Raw genomic sequence first — 23,166 nt, forward strand, 5'->3', positions numbered from 1 at the left:
AGTCAGAAGGCTCATATGGGGAAAGGTACGTGTAGTAATCACTTTTGCAAGTAGGAATATGGCCAGCTTATAATGGGGGTGCCTTTACCTGTTGTAAGGGTTGTAACTGCTGGCTAAACTCGGTGTTCCTTGGCTGATCGTGACTGCCTTACGGGATTTTATTAAACTGTGCAATGAGGGGTAAATTGCTTCATTCATCGTGGTGAGCATGTAAGTTCCTTTTATAGATCTCTGGAAGTTATGCAGTAACAAAAACAACAGAATAGAGACGTGCCCGCCTATCTAGTGCAGCCATGGTAAGAATTGAAATTAACACGATACATTTGAAACGGGAGAAAATGCTTGTGGCCGCTCAGAACCATTCTCCACCCTGAGTCTTTATCACTTTAGTTTATTGGGACTTTAAACCTATTTCACAACTTAGCTACAGAATGTTGCCATGTTGGAACTAAGAGGGAGGAAAGCGGTGAAGCCCTGTTCTTCTTCTAAATTGCCTGCATCTGTTTGAGGGATACAAATGTAGCAATCAGGCAGTATCCAGTGTTCGGAATATTAAAATAATTCATGGATTAATTTTCAGTCCTTTAGAAGCCTCAGATAGAAGGTGAATATATATTAAATACACTTTTTCTTCATTTATCCAGATATGAGGTATTTGTCCAGATAAGTGTATGTCTTCAGTTACTGTAAAAATCCGTAAACATTGCAATGATTCTTTCGGCAAAACACTGTATTGGGTTTATCTTTTATGTCCACAGTAAGTACTTAGGAATGATAGAAGAGAGATAACTTAAAACTCAATCTACTGCACCGAGTACATTTTCTTAAACGTCACTTCTACCTTTCTATTTTATGGATACAAACGTTTACTTGGTAGGCATAATAGTTATTTAAACTCTCTTTTTGGGTTTATTGGACATACATTTAAGACCCAGCAGGCTGCTGAGATAAAGGTCAATGGACGTTTTATGGTAAGAAAAAAAAAGTAAAAGCTTGGCACATTAGCCAGACTCAAGGATTGTTGAGATAAAGATATTAATCCTAAAAGTAACCAGGTTGGTGTTGAACCTTTAATAAAAATTTTAGCACAAATTATGATATTCTTTAAACTACTTGGGTTTGGTATAGAATAGTGAAAATGGCACTGAGCTTGGCATCACAAAAACCTGGTTTCCATCACTTGCCTGTAGTAAAAAGTTGGGTAAATCCCTGAATTTAGCTGGGCCTCTGTTGTGTTGTTTGGAAAATGAGGATGGTAATTCTAATTTCGCGGTTTTCATTCATGCACTCACTCATTCATTTTGTAAGTGCTTATTGGGCCCACTGTGTGCCAAGCACTGTGATGGGTGTGGGCAATATTGCAATATTTTAAAAGTTAGTAAAGAAATAAGCAACTTGACCAGAGAGAGAGAGAGTAACTGGGAAGGTCACTCAGTAGGGAACATAGAGAAGACTTTTTCTGATGAACTGTTGTTGGAGCTAAGATCTAAAAGACAAGAAAGGATTAGACAATAGGAGATTGGAAAAAAGGGAATCCAGGGAGATGGGGTAGCAGGTGCAAATGTCCTGAGGCTAGGTAGGAGAAGGCTAGTGAAAGAAGAGGAGGTGTTAGGAAATGGTGCTAGAAAGGTAGACAGGAGACAGATCTGATAGCTCCTCATGGGCCAAACAAGGACATTTTTTATTTTACTGTGAAAGTAACAAGAAGTAACTGGCCAGTTTTACCAAAGGGTATGACATTATCTTAATTACCCATATAAAACGATGTACGGAGAAGTACTTTAAAGATGGAAACAGCATGTGAATATAAGCAATTTTTTGTTACCTGGGATGGAATGAGACAAAAACATGTGACCCGGTGAATTATTTATCCTGTTTACAAGGTTGTAAAATTCTTCAAGTGGGCAGTGGGGCTAAAGCACGCAGATCATCCAAAACACCGGCATTCTTTTTTACATGTTTCAGGGCCAAGTGTGTGTGTGGAGGTGAGAGGCAGTAGATCTACTCTGGTAGTGTTTTGCTTAAGACAGTGTTTAGATTTTGTTGCCTGTGACCCGTGCGTCAACTGAAGAACTAGATGTCAACTGAGAACAAACATCGTAGGAAATATTTTACCCCAAGGTGATTGAAAGGCTAGATGGTCCGTGTATGTAAAATTATGAATTTGTAGTTTTTGAATATCATGGACAGATAGTGTTAATAAAAGAGGACTCCCAAGAGGAGATGTTGACATTTAATGGAAATAAAGCCTTGTTTTGTAAACGGAGCATATCTGTGGATATAATTGTGGCCATATTGGGGACAACTTTATCCTCTTCTCTGTACTTAATGAACCTTCATTCGGATAGCTGAAAATAACATTTTGCTACAAAGACATCCATGGAGATAGCAAAGCCCTTTTCTTGAGAAGAAAGAAAGACCTGATCTTTGTGCCTGAGACATGTATTGAAAATTTAGAAATCATTATTGATCTTCCTGTTTGGAAAGCAGAAGCTAAGGAGATAGAGTCCATGTAAAGCAGAATATGACAGGACCTAATGGTTATTATAGGACAACTTTTAATTTTTAATAGTTATAATTATTAACATGTATATCACCTGTGAAATTTTAGTTCCAAAACTTTACTCACTTGGTTCTGAAATGAACTGATCTATCACAGATAACTACACCTCTCTTAGTGCTGTGAACATTATTAATGTTTTTAATTATCTCCCAGAATTGAGGTTGGATAAAATTCTACTTAAAATCCAATTTTATTGTAAACTGCAATTGGGCTCCTCACATTATAAAAGGGTGAAACCTAGAATTAACCCCCTTTTTAACTATAGAGGTTGTGCAGGCTTGTGGAAGGCTAGGTTTGGCTTTATCTTGACTGCGCATGTCAAGAGAGACAACAGTGTGCTCATGTCCTATTTTATAAATGTTGCTTCATCATTAGGGGCCCCTGGGTGGCTCAGTAGGTAGTACCTCTGACTCTTGATTTTTGCTCTGCTCATGATCTCAAGATTGTGAGATCGAGCCCCACGTCAGGCTCAATGCTCAGCGTGGAGTCTGCTTGAGGATTCTCTCTCCCTCCCCATCCCTCCCCCCACTAGCACATGCACAAGTGCTCTCTCTCTCTCTCTAAATAAATAAATAAATAAAATCTTTAATAAAAAATGTTGCTTCTTCAGTCATGCATGGTGGCCATTTCCTCGTCTCTTCCTCTTGAGTTGGTTGAACAGGGCGATGACTGGACTCTGCTTCAGGTTGGGGGTGGGGCACGTCAGTCTGCCTTTGTACCAGGTTTACAGGTGACACCAGTCCTACTGGTTTGATGCTTCGAGTCCCAGAGCCACACTTGGAGAATCACTGATTCATAGATTTTTGCTTACTTTCCAACCATGTATTTTAAGGTGTGTGGTTAACAGCGCTCAGGAGACCCTGAGCCATTTATGTGTCCTTATCTTTGTTTCAGAATCGCCAGCCATATTTTCAGAGGTTACAGTCGTAGTTCATTTAGCACAGTCCGTCATGTTCTGTTGTGACTGAGTTCATCATGTTAGTGGAAAGCAGTACTGGACTAAGAAATGTCAAAATACTTCATCCCCTTGATAAAGCTTTGTATCTTCTGAATGATTCTCAGGGTTGCTATGTGTGTTGTGTAATTCCAAGAGTGGAAATGGTTGCTATAGTTTTAGAAAAGCCTCTCAATTGAGGAATGTCAATTTGATCATATATTTCTACCTGAACAACTTCTTAACTTTTTGCTTTTTTCATTTGCATCACCTTTCCAGTAGACACATTTTGATGTCTGAGCTTTTCCTTATGGACTTTAAATAAAAATGGGACCAGGTTTCCTGAGATGTCATTGCATACAGTAAAATTCATGTACAGCCCTGTAATTTTGGACAAATGAATGTAGTCATGTAACCATCTTCATAATAGAGAACTATTTTGTCACCTCAAAAGACTTTTGTCGTACTCCTTTGTAGTCGGCCTCTTTCCATGACCTCTAACTCCTGGCAGCCATTAATGTAATTTCTGGTCTATATGGCCTTTTCTAGAATGTCCTATAAATTAGAATAATATAGTATGCAACCTTTTGAGCCTGGCTTCTTCCCCTTCCTATAATGAGTTTGAGTTCATCCCTGATTAATTAATCAGTAGGTTGGCCCTTTTTATTGATGAAAAATACTATGTCGTGTGGATATACAAGTTTGTTTATCTGTTCTCCAGTTGTAAGATACTGAGTTGTCCTACTTGCTGGTGATTATCACTACAGACACTACAGACATTCAGGTACAAGTTTTTGCGTAAACGTAAGGTTTTGTTTTCCTTGGGGACAACATTTAAGAGTGGGGTTTCTGGGTCATCTAGTAAGTGAATGTTTACTCTTTTATGAAACTACCAAACTGTTTTTCAAGGATTCCCAGTAACCAGTATGAGCCCTTCATTGACTCACATCCTCATTATCGCTTGGTATTGGCATTTTTCCTCTTATCTTCTCTATTTTAACAGATGTGTATCTGTGGCATCTTTGATTCATATGACCTGTCCACAGTGGCAGAGTCTCATGAGCTATAAAAATAGGACCTAGTCTCCGCACTGCCAAATGCAGAACTTCTCATCTCGCTGGAAACCACACTTACTTTCCCTCTGCCGTTATGTTATAGGTGACAGTCATTTATCACCTGCTCTGTGCCCAGTTTGGGGGTCACTACCGTGCAAGTGCTACCTCTGGTAATCCCTAAGGAGGACCAAGATGGTGACAAAGCATCTGTGAGAAGCCATTACAAAGATGTGGGGGAACTTATCCTCCTAATAATTTTCTTTAGTAACTGGAAGTTTGTATCTCTTTGTTCCCCTTATCTATGTCACCCCTCCCCCACATACATCCCTTCCAGCAACTGCCCATTTGTTCTGTGTATTTAAGAGTTTGTTTGTTTGCTTTTTAGATTCCACACGTAAGTGAAATCATATGGTATGTGTCTTTCTCTGTCTTTCTTATTTCACTTTGCGTAACACCTTCCAGTTCCATCCATGTTGTAGTAATGGCAGGATCTTATTCATTCTTCCAGCACATCTTTATCCATTCATCCATCAGTGAACACTTGGGTTGCTTCCGTATCTTGGCCATTGTAAATAAGAATGCAGTGACCGTGGGGGTGCACCTGTCTTTTCAAGATAGTGTCTTTGTTTCCTTCAGATAAATACTCAGAAGCAAAATTGCTGGATCATATGGGGTAGTATGTTTAATTTTCTGAGGAACCTCCATACTGTTTTCCACAGTGATTGCACCAATTTACATTCCCACCAAGAGTGCACAGAGGTTCTCTTTTCACCATATTCTGCTAACACGTGTTATTTCTTGTGCCTTTGATACTATGCCTTCTGACTGGTATGGGGTGATCTCTCATGGTGGTTTTGATTTGCATTTCCCTGATGATGAGTGATGATGAACTCCTTTCCACGTGTCTGTTGGCCATCTATATGTCTTCTTTGGAAAGAATGCTTATTCGGGTCCTCTACCCATTTTTTTTTAAATTGGATTGTATTTTTGGTGTTTAGCTGTATAAGTCCTTTATTTATTTTGGCTATTAGCCCCTTATTAGATACATCATTTGCAAATTCAGTAGGTTGCCTTTTTGTTTTGTGGAGGGTTTCCTTCACTGCGCAAAAGCTTTTTATTTTGATGTAATCCTGATAGTTTATTTTTGCTTTTGTTTCCTTTGCCTGAGGAGACATATCCAGAAATATGTTGCTAAAACTGATGTCCAAGAGATTACTGCCTGTGTTTTCTTTTAGTAGTTTTATGGCTTCAGGTCTTCAATCCATATTGAGTTTATTTTTGTGTATGGTGTAAGAAAGTGGTCCAATTCCATTCTTTTCCTTGTAGCTATCTAGTTCTCCCAGCACCATTTGTTGAAGGGAGACTGTCTTTTCCCCCTTGTATGTTCTCACTTCCTTTATCATAGGTTAATTGACCATATAGTTGTGGGTTTATTTCTGGGATCTCTGTTATGTTCCATTGATCTGTGTGTCTTTTTTCAAGCCAGCACCATACTGTGTTGATTTGTAGTATGTCTTGAAATCTGGGATAGTGACACTTCCTAGTAAGTTTGTTCTGTTGTCTTTTTTTTTTTTTTTTTTTTTTTTTTAATTAAGGATGACAAAGCCATTAACTGTCCTGAATACACTTAGGCTCTATCACACACGTTTTGAATGCTCACAGCCTTTACACCCAGAATCTTCCCTTTTAAGAGTAAAATCTACCCTTTAAAATGCTGTAAAGCTCCAAATAGACTCTATTTACCAATATGATAAGATATTAGGATTTTTAAATCTGGTTATACTAAATTCATTTTTCTAATTTTTTTTTTGAAGGTGAGGAGGGCTTTTAAAATAATTAAAGAAATGAATTAAAAGAGCAAAGCATGCCAGTCTTTGGTGGCTGCCAATTAGAGATTTTTCTCATTTAAATGTATTTTAACTAATTAGATAGGAATATCTGAATGGGGACTGCCAAACTCAGAGTAAATTATTCTGTTTCTGCAGAATGTGATGATTGGGTTAGAACAGTGATTCTTCACCTTGGTTTGTATTAGAATGACCTAGCAAGCTCTTTAAAAATATACTGATACCCTGACCTTAATTCAGACACTTACATCAGAAGCTCTGGGATGGGTGTGGGGGGGGGACAAACACGAGTATTTTATTGAGGGCCCATATAATTCCAATGTATGGCTGGAGTTGAGAGTCATTGTATCTAAAGAGAAGATTTACCATTTCAGGAGTAATTCCAGAAACGTTTCCACCTATCAAAATACGTACTCTTCTCTGTTTGTTTCCATATACGCGGATAGACTTCAAGTTGCGCAGGTGGTCAGTAATGAAAAGAATCCAGACCTAAAGGCAGGCTACGTGTGCTCCCTCTCCCTCAGCCTCTCTCGGACGATTTCCTTTGTGGGTGTGCGATGTATGTCTTAAAGTGGGTGGAAGAGCTTAAATATTAAACAATAACTTCTTTTAGTTTCTCCAGAAATTACTTACAGCTGGGTTTTGAAGAACTTCGTAGAAAAATAGCTGATTATAAATAGCAGTAATGGATGTTCTTATCTGTGGAATGTACAAGGACTGTTTTACATGAAGGACGTAATTATTCATTGTGGGTAAAAAGGGACTGGAGAACATAAAAGCCTGATGCTATTTACAGCTCATTCTTAAAGAACTGTTACAAACATCGTATATGTTGGATGCTGAACCCAGTCGTTATCTCTAATCTACTAATAGGAAAAATTGAGTTTCTTTGGGGGGAAGTACTCTGAGTACAGAAGACGTAACTTTCAGACTTGTAGTTGACACAGTGAGGTTGTCGGAGTCAAGTCAGAAGTCATCTCTGCAGGGGTGTCTGGGTGGCTCAGTCGTTAAGAGTCTGCCTTCGGCTCAGGTCATGGTCCCAGGGTCCTGGGATCAAGCTCCACGTTGGGCTTCCTGCTCATCGGGGAGTCTGCTTCTCCCCTCTGCCTCTGCCTGCTGCTCCCCCTGCTTGTGCTTTCTCTCTCTCTCTCTGTGAAATACATAAATAAAATCCTAAAAAAAAAAAAAAAAGTTCTGCATTTTAGCAGAGGCTTTGTTTTTGTTTGCTCTGTCAGCAGCATCTTCGGATTGGTGCTTGACATCTCGTACACACTCAGTAAATACTTAATGTCTCGGCAGGCTGTGAAAGTACAGAGTAGAATATAGAAAATGACATTTAATATTCACATTGACACTGACACTTAAGAAAATAAAAATAGAGACTGGAGGAGAATCACATTAAAAAGGGTTTCTGAGGACTTGTTTGTTGACTAAGTTCATTCTGCTACAAACAGTTCAATTTTAAGCGACTTCTTCAGTTAGAAGAGCATCACCAAGAGAAGTCACGGGGTCATGGACTGCATCCGGGGTCCAGCATACCTGGAATTAACATGTGTTCTCTTCTGGGCCCCAAGCTTTCTGGGGAGGTGTTATACATGTTGACTTGTCTAGGAAAAGCAAGACCTGGGAAGACTTCTTGCATGAGGTAGAAAAAAAAAAAAAAGGAAAAACTTGGGTGTTCAGCCAAGAACAGGGAAGACTGAATAGGGATGTGTTGGCTGTCTGGCTTGGACTGGAGAGTTTGACCCTTCTGGGTTGGCTCCACAGGCTAGAACCAGGAGTAGTAAGTGGAGTCAGGCCAATTATCTGGGAGAAGTTTCTGACAAATGGGCTACCCCAGGAAATGCAGTGCAGCAGACCAGTCTGAAGAATGGATTCTTCCTCCAACGGAGTGAGTCAGATTAAAATCCTGCTAAGGTTATTTTTTGTTTTGTTTTGTTTATTTTGTTTTGTTTTTCCAATTCTGATATTCTGTGATTTGTTTTGAGGCAAGTCTCATGTCCCATGTGAATAGTGGGGCAGACTGCAGATTTCTCATTTGAAATTGGGAAAAGTTGTTCTTACTCTGTTTTCTGTCGCTTGCATTTCCTTGGTGAAATTGTATCTCTGTTTCTTGCTTGCTTGGGATTTGGAATAGAATGTTTTTGATAACTCCCTCTTAAGGTGAACTACAGGGACCTAGATTCTCCCACACTCTGCTGATCGGATAACTGTAGAATGAAATAATGAGGCCTCGTATTACTGAGGGCAAGGAGGTGGGATGGTGTGGGAATACTTGAGTATGCCTATTGAATCACATATGGTAAATCAAAACCCCTTGAAATATATTTTAGGCAGAAGTCAAAGTGCTATAGAAAAGGCTTAGCTTTTTGGAGTCAAACTCAGCTACTTTTTCATTTGGGCACATAACTTACCTTTTCTCGTGTTTGGATTCCATTTCCTTCTCCCTAAAATTAAAATACTTCTTCCTTTGTTGGAAAGATTGGAGATAATGTAGGAAAGCTTCAGTAAGTGGTAGCTTTGGTTATTAGTAGTGTTAATTACATGATGGCTTAGAAGAAATAAGCCATTTGCTAATTCTCTTTTGTTGGGCAAATATCCTGGTTTTCGAGTTTTTTGTTTTGTTTTGCTTTTGAGCATTAAACTTGATAATGCTAATGTAGGACTTAGCAGAGTGCTGAGGCAATATTCAACACTGTTATTATATTGGTATAGTTATTTGAAAATTGGTCATTAAATGCCCAGAGGGTCCCCAAAATAATGAAATATAAATTGGCCCCAAATATGAATAGTCCAACTTTATTTTCTTTGCTTCTCATGGATGTCTACTGAGGTGCTAGTTCTACCATCTAGTAGTTCCCTGTTGCTCCCGTAACAAATAACCACCCACTTAGTGGCTTCCAACAACACAAACTTACTATCTTACAATCCTGGTGGCCGGAAGTGCTAACCTACAATGAAGGTGTCCTCAGAGCTGCGTTCCTTCTGGAGAGTCTAGAGAAGACCCATTTCCTTGCCTTTTCCAGCCTCCAGAGGCCAACCACATTCCCTGGATTGTGGTTCCTTCTTCCACCTTCAGAACCAGCCATAGCCTTTTCAAATCACTCCCTCTCTCTTTTCCTCTCTTTATTTCTCCCCCTGACCCCGCATCTCTGCTCTGTGCTTCCATCTCTCTGTCTGACCTCTGCTCCCACGATCGCATCTTCTCTGAGTTTGCTGCCTTCCTCTTATAAGGACCCCTGTGATTACACTGGATCCACCCAGATAATCCAGGATAATCTCCCCATCTCAAAATCCTCAAACACAGCTGCAAAGTCCTTTTGCCATATCCAGTGACGTAGTCCTAGATTCTGGGAATTGGGATGTGAACATATCGGTGGGCGTGGGGGGATAGGGTGTCACTATTCAACCCATCATATACCCACAAATTTCAGAACACAGATTATACATCTTCCCTTGAGCACCCTGATTTAAGGAAAAAATTGTCATAGGGCTCTGCCTATGATTCACATACTCTGATGCCATTCTCTGAAGACCTCTCCAAAGAGCTCAAATGCTGAGCCCGAACTAGAAGGAATTCAGGAAGAAATCAGAAATATGCTCTGAGCGACTGATCGAAACTCAAGTGTAGGAAAGTTATCTGTGTAGTGTAGGAAAGAAATTACATCTTCACCTAATTTTGTGGCATTCTACGGCCCAGTGCAATGGTATCTAAGATGTGTGGAGCCAAGTAGTTCTTGTGTAATGTGAAATTCCCTTTGAACTTAAGAAGATATGTCTTAAAGGTACTTTCTCACATGGAGACACTAATGTAAGTCTCTTCTGCATGTGCTCCCAAGTCGATAGAACTATCCCTAGAAAACATCCGCTCTATGTACAGCTCTTAGGAATACAGTTTTTTGGGTCTCCCATCCAAATACTAGCCAGGCCTGACCCTGCTTAGCTTCCGAGATCAGATGAGATTGGGCATGTTCAGGGTGGTATGGCTGTAGACTAGTTTTCTGGGTAATTGAGATCTCTGGGTAGCTGTGGTTTTATGTATTATTTATTTATTTAAGATTTCATTCATTGTAGAGAGAGCACACACGTGCGAGCGGGAGGGGCAGAGGGAAAGGGAAAGAGATCCCAAGCAGACTCCACGCTCAGCGTGGAGGCCGACTCGGAGCTTGAGATCATGACCAGAGCACAAACCAAGAATCAGATGCTTAACCGACTGTGCCACCCAGGCGCCCTTGGTTAGCTGTGGTTTTAAATTCATCCTTAGAAACCTTTTATTTCAAACATCTCTTAGAGTAGTTAAGAACATATGCTCTAGGGTTAGGTTACCTGGGATCCTCCTTCGCAAGCTGTGTGGGCCAAGGTAAACTCTTAAACTTTGTGAGCTTCTGCTTTCTTGCGTGTAACATGTCCATCATGATACTTACTTCCTGCCGTTGTGTGATGAGGACACGGTATAGTAATGCTGGCACTTAGTCTGTGCTCTGTAAATATTAGCAGTTCATCATGTATCTGCTTTTATTTGCCTTCTCATTTACTATTTAATGAATTCAACAGCCTTGTTATAAATACCACTTTCGTTCAGTGATTCCAAGAGGTCATTGACTATGAAGGGACAAGGGAGGGAACTAAGAAACCTAAAAGTAGATTTTGGTGAGTAAGTGGTTGTTGGTGGTCGATTCTTGAATTTTGGACATGTTTACATGTGGTGACTTTATTCATTCAACATTTAGTAAGCATAAAGAGTCTGTTACATTATCTGTTAAAGTTATGTCTCAGGAAGGGTCATTAAGAAATGAGCAAGAAACTTTCCCAAAGGTTTAGATGCTCACTATTGTGTTAATTTCCCCCAGGGCAGAAGCCATTCACTCATTCTGCACCTTTGTTGGGTAAGCCTGGCTCTGTTAAGAGGAGCTAAAACTCATCCATCTGTGAGTCAAATAAAAATCCGTGCGTGCCCTTAGGGAGCTAACATTCTAATGGGGAAAGACCAATAATAAATGGGATAAATAAAAGGAATATATAATATGTTCATGGTGAGAAGTGTTACAGGGAGAAATAAATCAGGCAAGGGAGTGTGGTATGCGGGAGCGCATGATGGCAGTTTTAAGTTGGGAGAGGGTCAGTGAAAGCCTCCATGAGAAGTAGACATTTGACCAAAGATCTGAAAGCAGAGAGGGTGTGAGTCATAGAAATTTTAAAGAGTATTTCAGGCAGAGGAAAAGCAGGGACAGAGACCCTAAGGTTGGAGTGTTCTTGGTGACTTTGAGGCAAGCAGTCATGGCCAACCTCTCTTTGGTTCTTTTTTGAATGTTATAGAGTCTGGAACACAGAAGGCAAATTACTATAGTGGTTTTAATATTCTTAGGGAAGCAGAGAAGATACATCACAGTCAGTATTTAAAACAAAGAGAAGCAATTTATCCAGGTGCTGTGTCTACAAGCGCAAATGGAATTCAGCAAGTTAAAGTTTCCCACTTTTCCACTTTGGGCATCGGAAGAGGTTAGTCTGCAAGAACAGTGGCCTTAGTGACTTGGTTCTTCCCCATCCCACCTGAGGGGGTGGGACAAGGTGCAAACTGGAAGGTAAATTCCAGCTCCAGGTAACTGGGTTCTTGAGTTTTCCAGTCTGTCAGTCTACAGAATGACAGTAGAGGGGAATTTATAACTTTCCAAATCACCATTATTGATGTTTAATTTACATACCTCCGAATGCAGCCATTTTCGTAGAAGGCGGGATGAGTGTTGAACAATGTCTGTACTCCATGGTGTGCTGATGAATACTGAAAAGTGACTTGTCAGGAGGGTAAGAAGCCCTTATTTGTAAACTTTGCCAATTTCTTTGATAGGTTAATATTTCCGTCATTGTTGATTTCAAGTCATCAGTGTGATGTCATTGGACGGGGTGTTGGGAAGATAAGAAATTGGATCTTGTAAGTCTACGATGAGCTGGTTCCAGTTCATGGAAGCACTCGTTACCCAGTAATTACCACTATAATAAAGATACTGAATATTCCCAACATTCCAGATTTCTCCAGGTTTTCCCAGTCGATCCCTACTCCACACCCAGATGGTCACTCTAGACACAGATGTCTTCTATCATCATAGATCCCCTGTCCTAGGATTTCACACCAGTGGAACTATACCATGTGCGTTCTTCTGCATCAGCATCATGGTTTGATTGTCATGTTGTCATGTTTATCAACAGTTTGTTCCTCTTTATTGCAGCTTGTTCCACTGTGTGGATATACCACGATATATTTCCCCAACTACCTATTGATTGACATCTGCATTGTTTCCAGCGCAGGAGTGTTACTAAGAAAGCTGGTGTAAACATTTGTGTATGAGTTTTGTTTCAAAGCAGGGTTTCCTTTTTTGGGGGTAAACATGTAGAAATGAATTGTTTGGGTCATGAGGAGGATGTGTGTTTCATAAGAAATTACCAAACGATTTTCCAAAGAGGTTGAACCATTTTATACTCCCGCTGGCAATGTGTGAGAGCGCCAGTGCTCTAGCATCTCGTCAGAGCTTGGCGTTGTCTGTCCTTTAACCTGTAGCCATTCGGGTGTGTGTACAGTGCTTTTATGATTTTAATTTGCACTTAAGCATCTTTTTTAATGCTTATTGGCTGTTTGTATATCTCCTTTGGTGAAGTATCTTTTCAAATTTTGCCCATTTAAAAATATTTCTGGAGTGGAGATAAATAGCTTTTCAAAAGGGAGTTCAGAATTTGGATAAATGTATAAATTGGAGCGGGCAGGAGGGAGAACAAGGCAGACAAGTTTTATGGAGGTGGCCACAGGGCCCTTGACCTTGCTGCTTCATAATCAGGGTGACCGAATTTGATGGGGACTGCTCAGTTTAAGTATTGAAAAGTTCTGTGTCTCTGGAAACACTTCAATCCTGGGAAAACCAACATGGTTGGTCACCCTGTAGGACTATGTGTGAAAGATTTGCCTGCTATATGCCTGGAGTCATTAGACTAGAAGGGATTTTAGTCACAAGCATGGGTGAGATGGTTGGTGGTAAATGTATTCAGAAAGGCCACACAGCTCCTCATTGGGGTCAAAGCCATTGCAAAACGTTAGTCTTCTGGCTCCTAACTTGGCTCAGAATTCAATAGCTCCCTTGTGATGTGAGAATTCAGGTACACAGGGAAGGTTCCCTCTTGCTAGCAGAAAAACAAAAACCAAAGCAAAAACCCTCCCATAATTGTTTTCTGACAGTGATTGTTTTTGGAAATTGGAAACACAATGGTCTCATTTATTTGGCTTAAGTTTTAATTTTCTTATCAAATGCAGTTGTTCCTGAAAGAATGGAGACATTGAGTCTTAACCAGTCATTTACACTTTAGTATAAAATAATTCATTAAAAATAAAACTTCCTAAGAAGAGTTTGGTTTGCAAAAGGGTCGCGATAGGAAAACCCTGGGTGCAAGGGTGAGAGGCGGCCACTAAGGAAGAAAAGGCACAAACACTTGACAGAATTGGGAACAAAAGATGAAATTTATCAGCTTACTGTTGTATAGAATCATGTTGTGCTGATTGGCAGGGAAGAGTGTTTTGTGTGTGATTATAGAGAAAAGAAGCTTAAGAGGGTCAAGAAGGAAAGAATCATTCTCCTTCCTTTATGTGGAATTAAGGAAAAGGTTCAGTTTAGGCCATTCTCCTATTGATTTTGTACTTCATATATGCTAATAGCTTCTGATTTATTTATAAAACCCCCCTATGTTAGTTACAAATTCCTTCTTGTTTTAGCCCTTGTTGGTATTAGGTAACATACAAACACAGTCATTTTTTGTTTTACATTACCCTGGAGGAGCTGGGTGGAATGTCAGGTTATAGATAATATTACTGCTTTGTTTTCATACACTGTCTTTCTTTTGAATAGCTCTCAATATGTTATGATATTTTTCTTCCTAATGTTTATTAAATGCCCTCAGCATGCTCAGTGCTGTTGAAAGGATATGAAAGACACAATTCTCACCAATAAGGGACATGCATGTTAATAGACAAGAGACATAAACACGCTTTTAAATATAGATATTTAGATTAAAAAATGTGTATAACTCCATAAGGTGACAGATTATTTTGTGCAAATGATGTAGAATGATGGAGCTAACATGTGCTACCCTTAAGCTGTTGTCTTGCAACAAAAAGGAAAAAAAAGACTTAGGCAAAGCATGCAGGAGAGTTCTTGGCGTAACATTGATGTTGATATGATATTATTATTCTGATTTACTTTAGAAACTATAATATTCAGTAATATTCAATGTTAATTATTACTGTTTCTTTTCAGAACAGAGAGAAGCCCCTAGAAATTTTAGACAGGAGTATGACCAGATTTGCATTTTCTGGCCTTTTTCTGGCTGTGGTGTAGAAAACAGATTTGAAAGAGGAGGTTGGTGCGTATGGCTCTGAGAGCGCTGGAAGCAAGTGTGTTCATTTAACAGGTGGTCAGAACACAGTGAGTCCCCCGGGGGCCTGGGCCTCACTGGGGCCCATAAGCGTTCATGACTCAAGAGGTACATAACTTGGAGGGTCTCTAAGTTGTATGAGATTGTGTAAATGAGCAGCTACTTTTCCGTAAGTTTTGATCTCTCCAATTTTAGATTTAGCAGGGAGCCTTCTGCAGAATCCACTTAGTCATTCTACTTTGGAAGGCATTCAGTATAGACTATTAAATAGCCTGTAGAATCATTCGAGAAGACAAAGCTTTCAGAAGTGTTCCCCAATGCCACCTCACACAATAGGCCTCCCCAAGAGTTGCTGCTTCATCCCCAACAAAAAACCGAGGCACGAGGAAGCTACTCTGTTGCCCCCATAGCTCTTCTGTGATCTCTTAGCAATTTATCAACAAAGCAGGATGTTGCGAAACAAATGCGCAGAAAGCTAGCAGCCGGCATTAAGACCTCTGCCAGCATAACCGCTAAACACATAATGGCCCCCAAGAGCCCACCCCAGGATGCTGTAGTCTGCCTTTGATTGGCAGAACCTTAATCACATCAGAACCCTGGCTGCAAAGAGTGGAGCCCTTTAGCTCTGCAGTGCAGAGAAGCTCACGGAAGGTTGCTGGACCCGAGCCCACCTGTGGGATGAACTGTGCAGCCTAAGCTCAGATGCTAGCTAGCCATTCAGCAGGGATTTACATCCCCCGCCCCGCCCCCAGCCGGCCCTTTACCGTCCTAGCTGTGTAGGTGTGGGCACTCCCCGAGCTCCCACAACCTCATTGATCAAAGTGGAGGTAACGATCTTTATCTTCTAGGGTTCCTGGGGGAATTCAGTTAAATACAATCACCTGCAGAAGAGCTGGGCGATGCCTGGCACATGGTAGGCCTTTAGTCAATGAGCCATCACTCAGTCATAGAACACCGTTCCCTGACTCTGTAGAGGAAACAGGACCCCTGCAAGGAGGAGGTAAAGCAGAGCTTCCTGCTAGAGGGATCTCACGGCCTGGAGAAAGGTGGCCCTTGTACCAGGCACACAGACGTTGGGAAGTGGATTTGCCCCCGGAAGAGTAGGTGCCACCTGCGGGTGTACGCTAGTTCATTTAGGTGCTATTTCTTTCATTTTTAATTAGTTTTTTAAATTTAAGAAATAATACATACACATAAACAATGAAAAGAAAAGCGATCTCTGTAGTTCAAGTATTCTTCTTGAGATATCCTGTGCGTATAAGCATACATGGAGTACAGATTCTTTGTTCTCCTACAAAAACGGGGTCCTATTTTCTCCCTCCCTCCCTCCTTTTCTCTTTCTATTTCTTTCTCTCCTTCCTCCCTCCCTCCCCCATCCGTCCTTCCTTCCTTTTTTCTTTCCATCCTTCCTTTGAGATCAATGCTTTCAGCTCATATGGAGCCAAACACCTCCTGACTATAGCTAGTTGTTTGAGTTATTTTGCTTTACAGAATTTCTCCAACATCCATTCTTATACATAAGTGACTATATCTGTATAATTATTAGAAGTGGAAAAGCTGGGTCAGAGGTTGGGTACAGTTTATAATTTTACTGATATTACCGAATGGCTTTCCAAACAGTTGTCCCAAGGAGTGCTCTTTCCCAGTCCTGCGTATGCTGCATTTGTGCCTACATCCTTGCCAACAGTGTATCATCAGACTTTTTGAAGTTGGCCAGTTAAGATGAGGGAAGTCAAGAGGTGATACTAGGTAGGGCACAGCAAGAGGAATTCTGACCAAGGGATAGAGGTAAGAGATTGCAGGACAAGAGGTGAGAGAAGGTAGGAGTGAAATTTAAATTTAGAAGGGAAACCGATAATCAGAAACTACATACCCAGCAAGGCCTTGACCAGGCAGTGCACCTGTTATGCTTCTCAGTCCTTATAACCACACTCACCTGTACACATTTTTATCCCTCATCTGACTCTGATACCCAGTCTCTGTCCGCTGTGCCTGCTGTGTCCTTATTTTACAGTGAGGAACCAAAGCCCAACATAGTTCAGTGGTGTATCCAACATCCCAAAGCATGTTAAGTCAGGACGAGAGTTCTGTTTTCCAGCTTCGTACACGCTATGTAAGTCCAGGATTCCAGTCTTTACCAAAGAGGCCACAAAGGATCAGAATTAAATCTTCAGGACATATTTCATCCACATTTGAGTTTAATGGTTCAGTTGAATTCAACTATTTCCTATCATTAAAGAGGTTCCATTGTAGTTGCATGGGCATGGTCTGAAACTCATGGACCATATGCACACTGGTGCTAGGTTCTGTATAAAGTTCTTCCCCAAAGATTTTATGTCCCTTTCCACAGAAACTACTGCGTTTACCCAAGGAGCCTCTTGACAAAAGCTACATGAGATGAAAGCTCTAAGCTCCTTGGGATTTTAAGATTTTCTTATAAAGGATTACACAGCCCATTGTGAATTCTACCCTTAGTCCTCTGGAATCTTAAAATTGGCCTGTAAATCCCTCCTTGAAACCCTCTTGGACACTGAGGATATCTGTGGACATCTGTGTCTTCTTCCTCATTGTTTGCTGCTGTTTCTGAGTTCCCGATCTTTTCCTGTGTATATCTGGGCAGTTTCCACTTGAGTTAAAAATGTGTGACTTCAGACTGTCCTATCCAATGATAATTTGAGTCATTCATTTAGAGTGTAAAGTCCCAGGTAGGAGGTGACTCTTCAATGGCACAGTAGCTGGGTCAGTCATCTCACCAGAGAGATAGAATGATGCTCGAGAATCAGTGGAAAGAAGGGAATTAAAAAAATAAAACTTTTATCTGGAAAAATGAAGATGGGCCAATGAAGTTTTTTCCTTTTTTTTTTTTAATTAAGAAAGCCAACTGTTGAATTGTCCCCATTGGAAACCATCCTGTTGATGGTTATTCTTTTAGGGTAGAGCCATGATGTTCTGGAGAAATAGCCCATTTGATGTATTTGGGCAAAGCAAAGAAGGAAAAAAAAGTGTCATTGTCAAAGAGTAGAATTTGATGGAATTTGAGAGCTGCAGTGATCTTAGAAGTTAACCAGCCCAGGGGTGCCTGGGTGGCTCAGTGGGTTAAAGCCTCTGCCTTTGGCTCAGGTCTCGATCCCAGGGTCCTGGGATTGAGCCCACATGAGGCTCTCTGTTCAGCAGGGTGCCTGCTTCCCTTCCCCTCTCCCTGCTGCCTCTCTGCCTACTTGTGATCTCTGTCTGTCAAATAAATAAATAAACTCTTAAAAAAATAAAAAGACGTTACCCAGCCCAACACCTGGTTTTATAGGAATGGAAATGGAGGCATAGTAAGTACATGGGATTTAGCTAAGAAGCCACTTCTGAGCAGTGTCACCCAGAGCGAGAACCAGGCTCTTGGGTGTTCATTTGCTGTCTTGTTCCATTTCCATATATGTGACCCACATCTGATAATCTGCTGAGAGAACCTGATTATCTGGGATTTTGTTTGTTTTCTGAAAGTGCCAGTGACTTATTTTCAAAGCTATCCTAAGCAGACTGAAATGTTTTCAACAAAAGGGAGGGGTGCGCAGGTGAGAAGATGAGTATGTTGAAAGAAGGGGTTGTGATCGACTGGCTTGCACTGGCTTTACCCGGGTTGCTTAGCTGGTAGCTAGGGTATGCGATCTTCGTCTGGTTCCAGATACCGCCGCCCACTTTTAGTTTGTAATAAATGCATAACTGCGATGTTGTTATACTGCCGACTGAAGGCAGGAAACAAACTTAAGTAGTGTTTCCTTTGTGAATGACCAACTGCTCAGGACTGATTTCAAACTGATGATATAAATAATCTAACGAGGTCCTTCATTGTACATTTCTCGGAGCAAACAGAATGCAGCGTGTTTTTATAACCCGATCGCTATTTGATTTTTTTTTTCTCTTTCCCACATTTGGATATAAATGGATATAGAATTACTTAAAATGCTGCATATAAATTAAACATTAAAAGGGAGATACGGAGAGCTAAGCTTCCCCATTATAATCTTGAGTTCCGCAGTCACTGCCTCAAGGACACTCCATTTCATGTCACATGTCCTTCTTTGGAAAAGTGATCACCAGGGTTCAAGTAACATTTAAGCATAGAGGCAACTGTATAATTTATGGACCTTTTTTTGTTTTGTTTTGTTTTGTGTTCTTATTTTCATGCAACACAGGAACACAGAAGACTCTTTAATTCCCACTAACTCCCTTCTGGGCTTCTCCTCCTGTCTTTGCAGATCGGGGCCCTCAAGGACTACTACCACTTCTACCATAGCAGGACGATTAAAAGGTCAGTTCTCTCGAGCAGAGGAACCCACAGTTTCATTTCAATGGAACCAAAGGTAAGAAGAACCAGTTGGGGGTGGGAACCAAGAGGCGAAAGCTACTGCATTTTTCATTGGTAATAGCACACCAGCAACTGATGACCAGCGCGAAGACTCACATTTCGGGAGCCGTCCTATTATCCTTGGATCTAGTGTCTTGGCTTCCGCTTCAGACCAAAATAGATGAGGGCTTGATTTTCACCAAAAATGCCGTTATCGTCCCGCTGGTATGACAGCCCAGGGGTATCATGAGTATGGGTTTTCATGGAGAATGGAGGAGTGTGTGGGAGGGGAGATACCGATTGATTCGGATGTGTTGAAATAAGAAGAGTACCACACTGTGTACTGATTTGCGTGTAGATCTGAGGTTCTAGCCGAACTCCATAGAGGGGTCCCTAATAGAACCCTTAGGTCAGGTGTCAGGTCACCACGGATCCTTGCAATTTCCGCTGACGCTGGTAGAGCCATGCCCTTGGCAGCCGGAGGACTAGATCATATTGGGGATGGGAGGGATACTGAGCACAGAAGGAATGGAAGCTGGCTCCTGATCCCGAGGTAGGGCTCATCAGGTAATGTTCTTGCCCGTTGTCTTTACTCCGTGTCCTTTGGGGTTATATAAACAACATCCCCTTGGGAGTACCTAGAAGGAGATGTGATACGTCTACCTTCTCCCACTTCATTCTAGAGAGGCGAGGCAGCTTCAAACTGGGAGATAGGAAGCGGAAAGGTGTTGTTAGGGACAAATCAACCAGTAGCTGGCAGCTAACGCTCAGGGCGAGTTACACCCCTGTCCTTGTCAAGTTAGAGGAGGGCATTGACTCTGAGGGGGAGCTAGTTGGCCCCCCAGTTGTGGCAAGTAAAATGGAGAGCAAGGCAGCTGTACCAGCCTGCCCCAGTTCTTCTGTGGGCTCACTGGTGATTCCTTATTCATTAAGAAGGGTTTTTTTCCCCCATCCCCATTATGTTTTAGATTTCAAATAAGTTGGTGAACAAGTCCCTACAAGTGAGCACAGCAATCTCACCTAGAGATTCCACGAAAATTGTATTCCTCATTAAAGCAAAAAGTCCTTCTTTGCATTAATATGCAAATCAGGTTTGCCATTTGGAGTCCTGCCCTCTCTTATGTGCCACGGTTTGCCTTGTTTAATTTGTCTCTGGAATATTATCACATGGTGTTCATGATTGTGAACTTGGATCTCGGTGATCCGAGAAAGCACATTTCTTGTAGGTCCCAATTTTCTATAACCCAGTTTTGGGTTATAGGAACATCCCCTAAGACTTACACTCTGGTGGCCCGAGGATTGTTTTCCCCCAACCCCCTTTCATCTCTATTCAGACTTGAATGTCTCTGGAAAAGCAATCTGTTGGGATGGTCTTGAATTAGCTGAATTTTTGAAGCAAAGTCACGTTTTTCATCTGCTAAACAACTTTTTTCGAAGCTTTCTTGAACTTTGGTAATTAAAATGATTCCAATTTCATACCTCATGTGTGTAGTCAGTGTGAATTTGAGAAACCAAGTGCTAGTCGGTTTGGGAGGTAAGAACAGAATGTAATGAGGCATTGTGTTCATAATGAAGTATTTATTGACTAGGGAGCTGTTTCAGTCTTTAATGTCATCTTGGGGAATCTTGGTCTACTTGTTTTCCTCCTCCTCCCTTGCTTCTTCTTCTTCTTCTTTTAGATTTTTATTTATTTTTATTGGGGGTGCAGAGGCAGAGAAGCTTCAAGCAGCCTCCTCGCTGAGCATGGAGCCCAACGTGGGGCTCAATCCCACCACCCATGAGATCTCGACCTGAACTGAAACCAGGAGTCAGACACTTAACTGACTGAGCCACCCAGGGGGCCCTCCCTGGTCTTCATTTCTGTTCATCTCAGTACATCAGATAGCTTATGTGGGATCCCCCAGAGACCTTGGGCACTGGCGCACATCGTACCTGGAACGTATGCCCTCCCTCCCCCAGTCCAGAGAGTAGGGCCGTTTCAGGACAACTCTAGGACACATGTTCAGTTACCATTCCTCCTCAATAAAGAGAATACCCCTTGGGAGAACCATATCTTACTCTTTATTCGGATGCCTCCTGCCCCTCATTCCCACCTAGCCATTTATACAAGAGTGCCATACTCTACCGACTTTGCGGCTGGAGCACCCTGGTGGGGGCTGTCCCCGGTTTCTCTCAGAGACTTCTCATAGCTCATTCACTCATTGACCATTTCTTGAGCCATCAGTATATGGCAGGCCCTGTACTAGGCTTTGGGGCTCTGGAGATCTAGCGGTGCCCTGGGCGAACTCACCGTAGGCTTCCAAAGTAGCTGTCAGGGAAACTAACAAAAATCCGATGCTTCTCAGGTGTTGGGGATGGGGGAGCAGATGGATGGGACGGAGATGGGATATTCCTCCTCCTTCTCCAGCTCCGTCCTTGGAAAGCTCAGACCCACTTGGGTCATTATTATTGTTTTTTAAACTTGAAAAGCTTTTTACTTGGAGAAGTCATGGAAATGTGAGGAATCCCTATGTAAGCTTCCCACATTCCCCAAATGTTGATGTTTGTGTTTTACATGTTACCATACTTATTTGATCATATTCTCTCTCTCCTCTCTATACACACACCCACACCCACACACATGTCCATGTGTGTGTACAAATATATGTACATAACTTTTTTTTTTTTTTTTTTCTGAAAATTTGGGAGCAAGTTACACACACGATGCCCCTATGACTTTATGGATTTCACTGTGTATTTACTCAAACCAAGAACATTCTGTTATTATAAGCACAAGTACAGACAGTTAACATTCTGTAAAAATCTGGATATTAACAATGATTTAATATTATTATCCAGTCTACAGATTTCATTCAAGTTTTGCCAGTTGTCTCTTTTCTTGGCCAAGAACACATTTAGCTGTCAATTTGTCTGATGTCCCCTTTGTAGACTGTGTCATACTTCTTTTCCTTTTCTTTTCTTTCTTTTTTTTTTTTCCTTTCACAACTAACACTTTTTTACTTTTAAAGATTATTTTAGGGGCGCCTGGGTGGCTCAGTGGGTTAAGCCACTGCCTTCGGCTCAGGTCATGATCTCAGGGTCCTGGGATCGAGCCCCGCATCGGGCTCTCTGCTCAGCAGGGAGCCTGCTTCCTCTTCTCTCTCTACCTGCCTCTCTGCCTGCTTGTGATCTCTCTCTGTCAAATAAATAAATAAAATCTTTAAAGATTATTTTAGAGAACGAGAGAGAGAGCATGCACACATGCAAGTGGGGGGAAGGGCAGAGGGAGAGAATCTCAAGGATACTCCCGGCTGAGTGTGGGCCCATCACGAGGCTCAATCCTGGGACCCTGAGGTCATGACCTGAGCTGAAAGCAATAGTCAGATGCTTAACCGACTGAGCCACCCAGGCGCTCAGGCAGCTAGCAGTCTTTCTGAAGGTTACAGGCCTGGTATTTTGTAGATTATCTAATGTCATGATTAATTCAGGTTTAGCAAGAACACCAGAGGAGTGCTGGGTTCTAAGCACATCAGATCAGGAAGTGCGTGATGCCAACTTGGTTCGTTACTCGTGATTTTAACTTTGGTCCCTTGGTGGTGACACACATAGCGTCTGCCAGTCTTCTCCACATTAAAATGACTGGTTTCCTCTTTCCATGAGTAAGTGTTTGATGGGGAGATACTTTGAGACCACGTGAATGTGTGTGGGCTGACTTTGTATGTTTCACTCCTGGCAGATCCCATTGGGGGTGTAAAGCTAGTGTCTGTGTGACTTGCTTTCTTAGGAAGGTCTTCTTTTCTTGATTGTTGGGTGGGTGTATGGTGGACGGTTAGTGTACCAGAGTGGAGACGCGTGTGTGATTTGGGTGGTGGGACCGTGTGGCGTGGCTTGGTGGCAAACATCAGTGGTATAGCGAAGTTATTTTTGATTATCATTTTCTTAAGAAGGGGCATACCAGTGAATTGCAGGGAATACACACGCTAAATGGATCCTGGCTTTTACTTGCTGTAGTAAGTTGCACATTTGTTTGTTTTTTTTCC

The 23,166-nt window shown here is 41.5% G+C and overlaps 1 protein-coding gene across 5 annotated transcripts in view; it reads left to right on the forward strand.

Moving 5' to 3' along the window:
* Positions 1 to 23,166, forward strand: part of PCSK5 (proprotein convertase subtilisin/kexin type 5) — a 461,872-nt gene that overhangs the window by 27,234 nt on the left and 411,472 nt on the right. For all 5 annotated transcript variants that reach the window (XM_047699471.1, XM_047699474.1, XM_047699473.1 and 2 more), the window contains exon 2: positions 19,059 to 19,163. In XM_047699471.1, coding sequence (XP_047555427.1) covers positions 19,059 to 19,163 — 105 coding nt within the window. The remainder of the gene's footprint in view (positions 1 to 19,058; positions 19,164 to 23,166) is intronic.

The sequence above is a fragment of the Lutra lutra genome, chromosome 13 (assembly GCF_902655055.1).
Source record: "Lutra lutra chromosome 13, mLutLut1.2, whole genome shotgun sequence".
Lineage (NCBI taxonomy): Eukaryota > Metazoa > Chordata > Mammalia > Carnivora > Mustelidae > Lutra > Lutra lutra.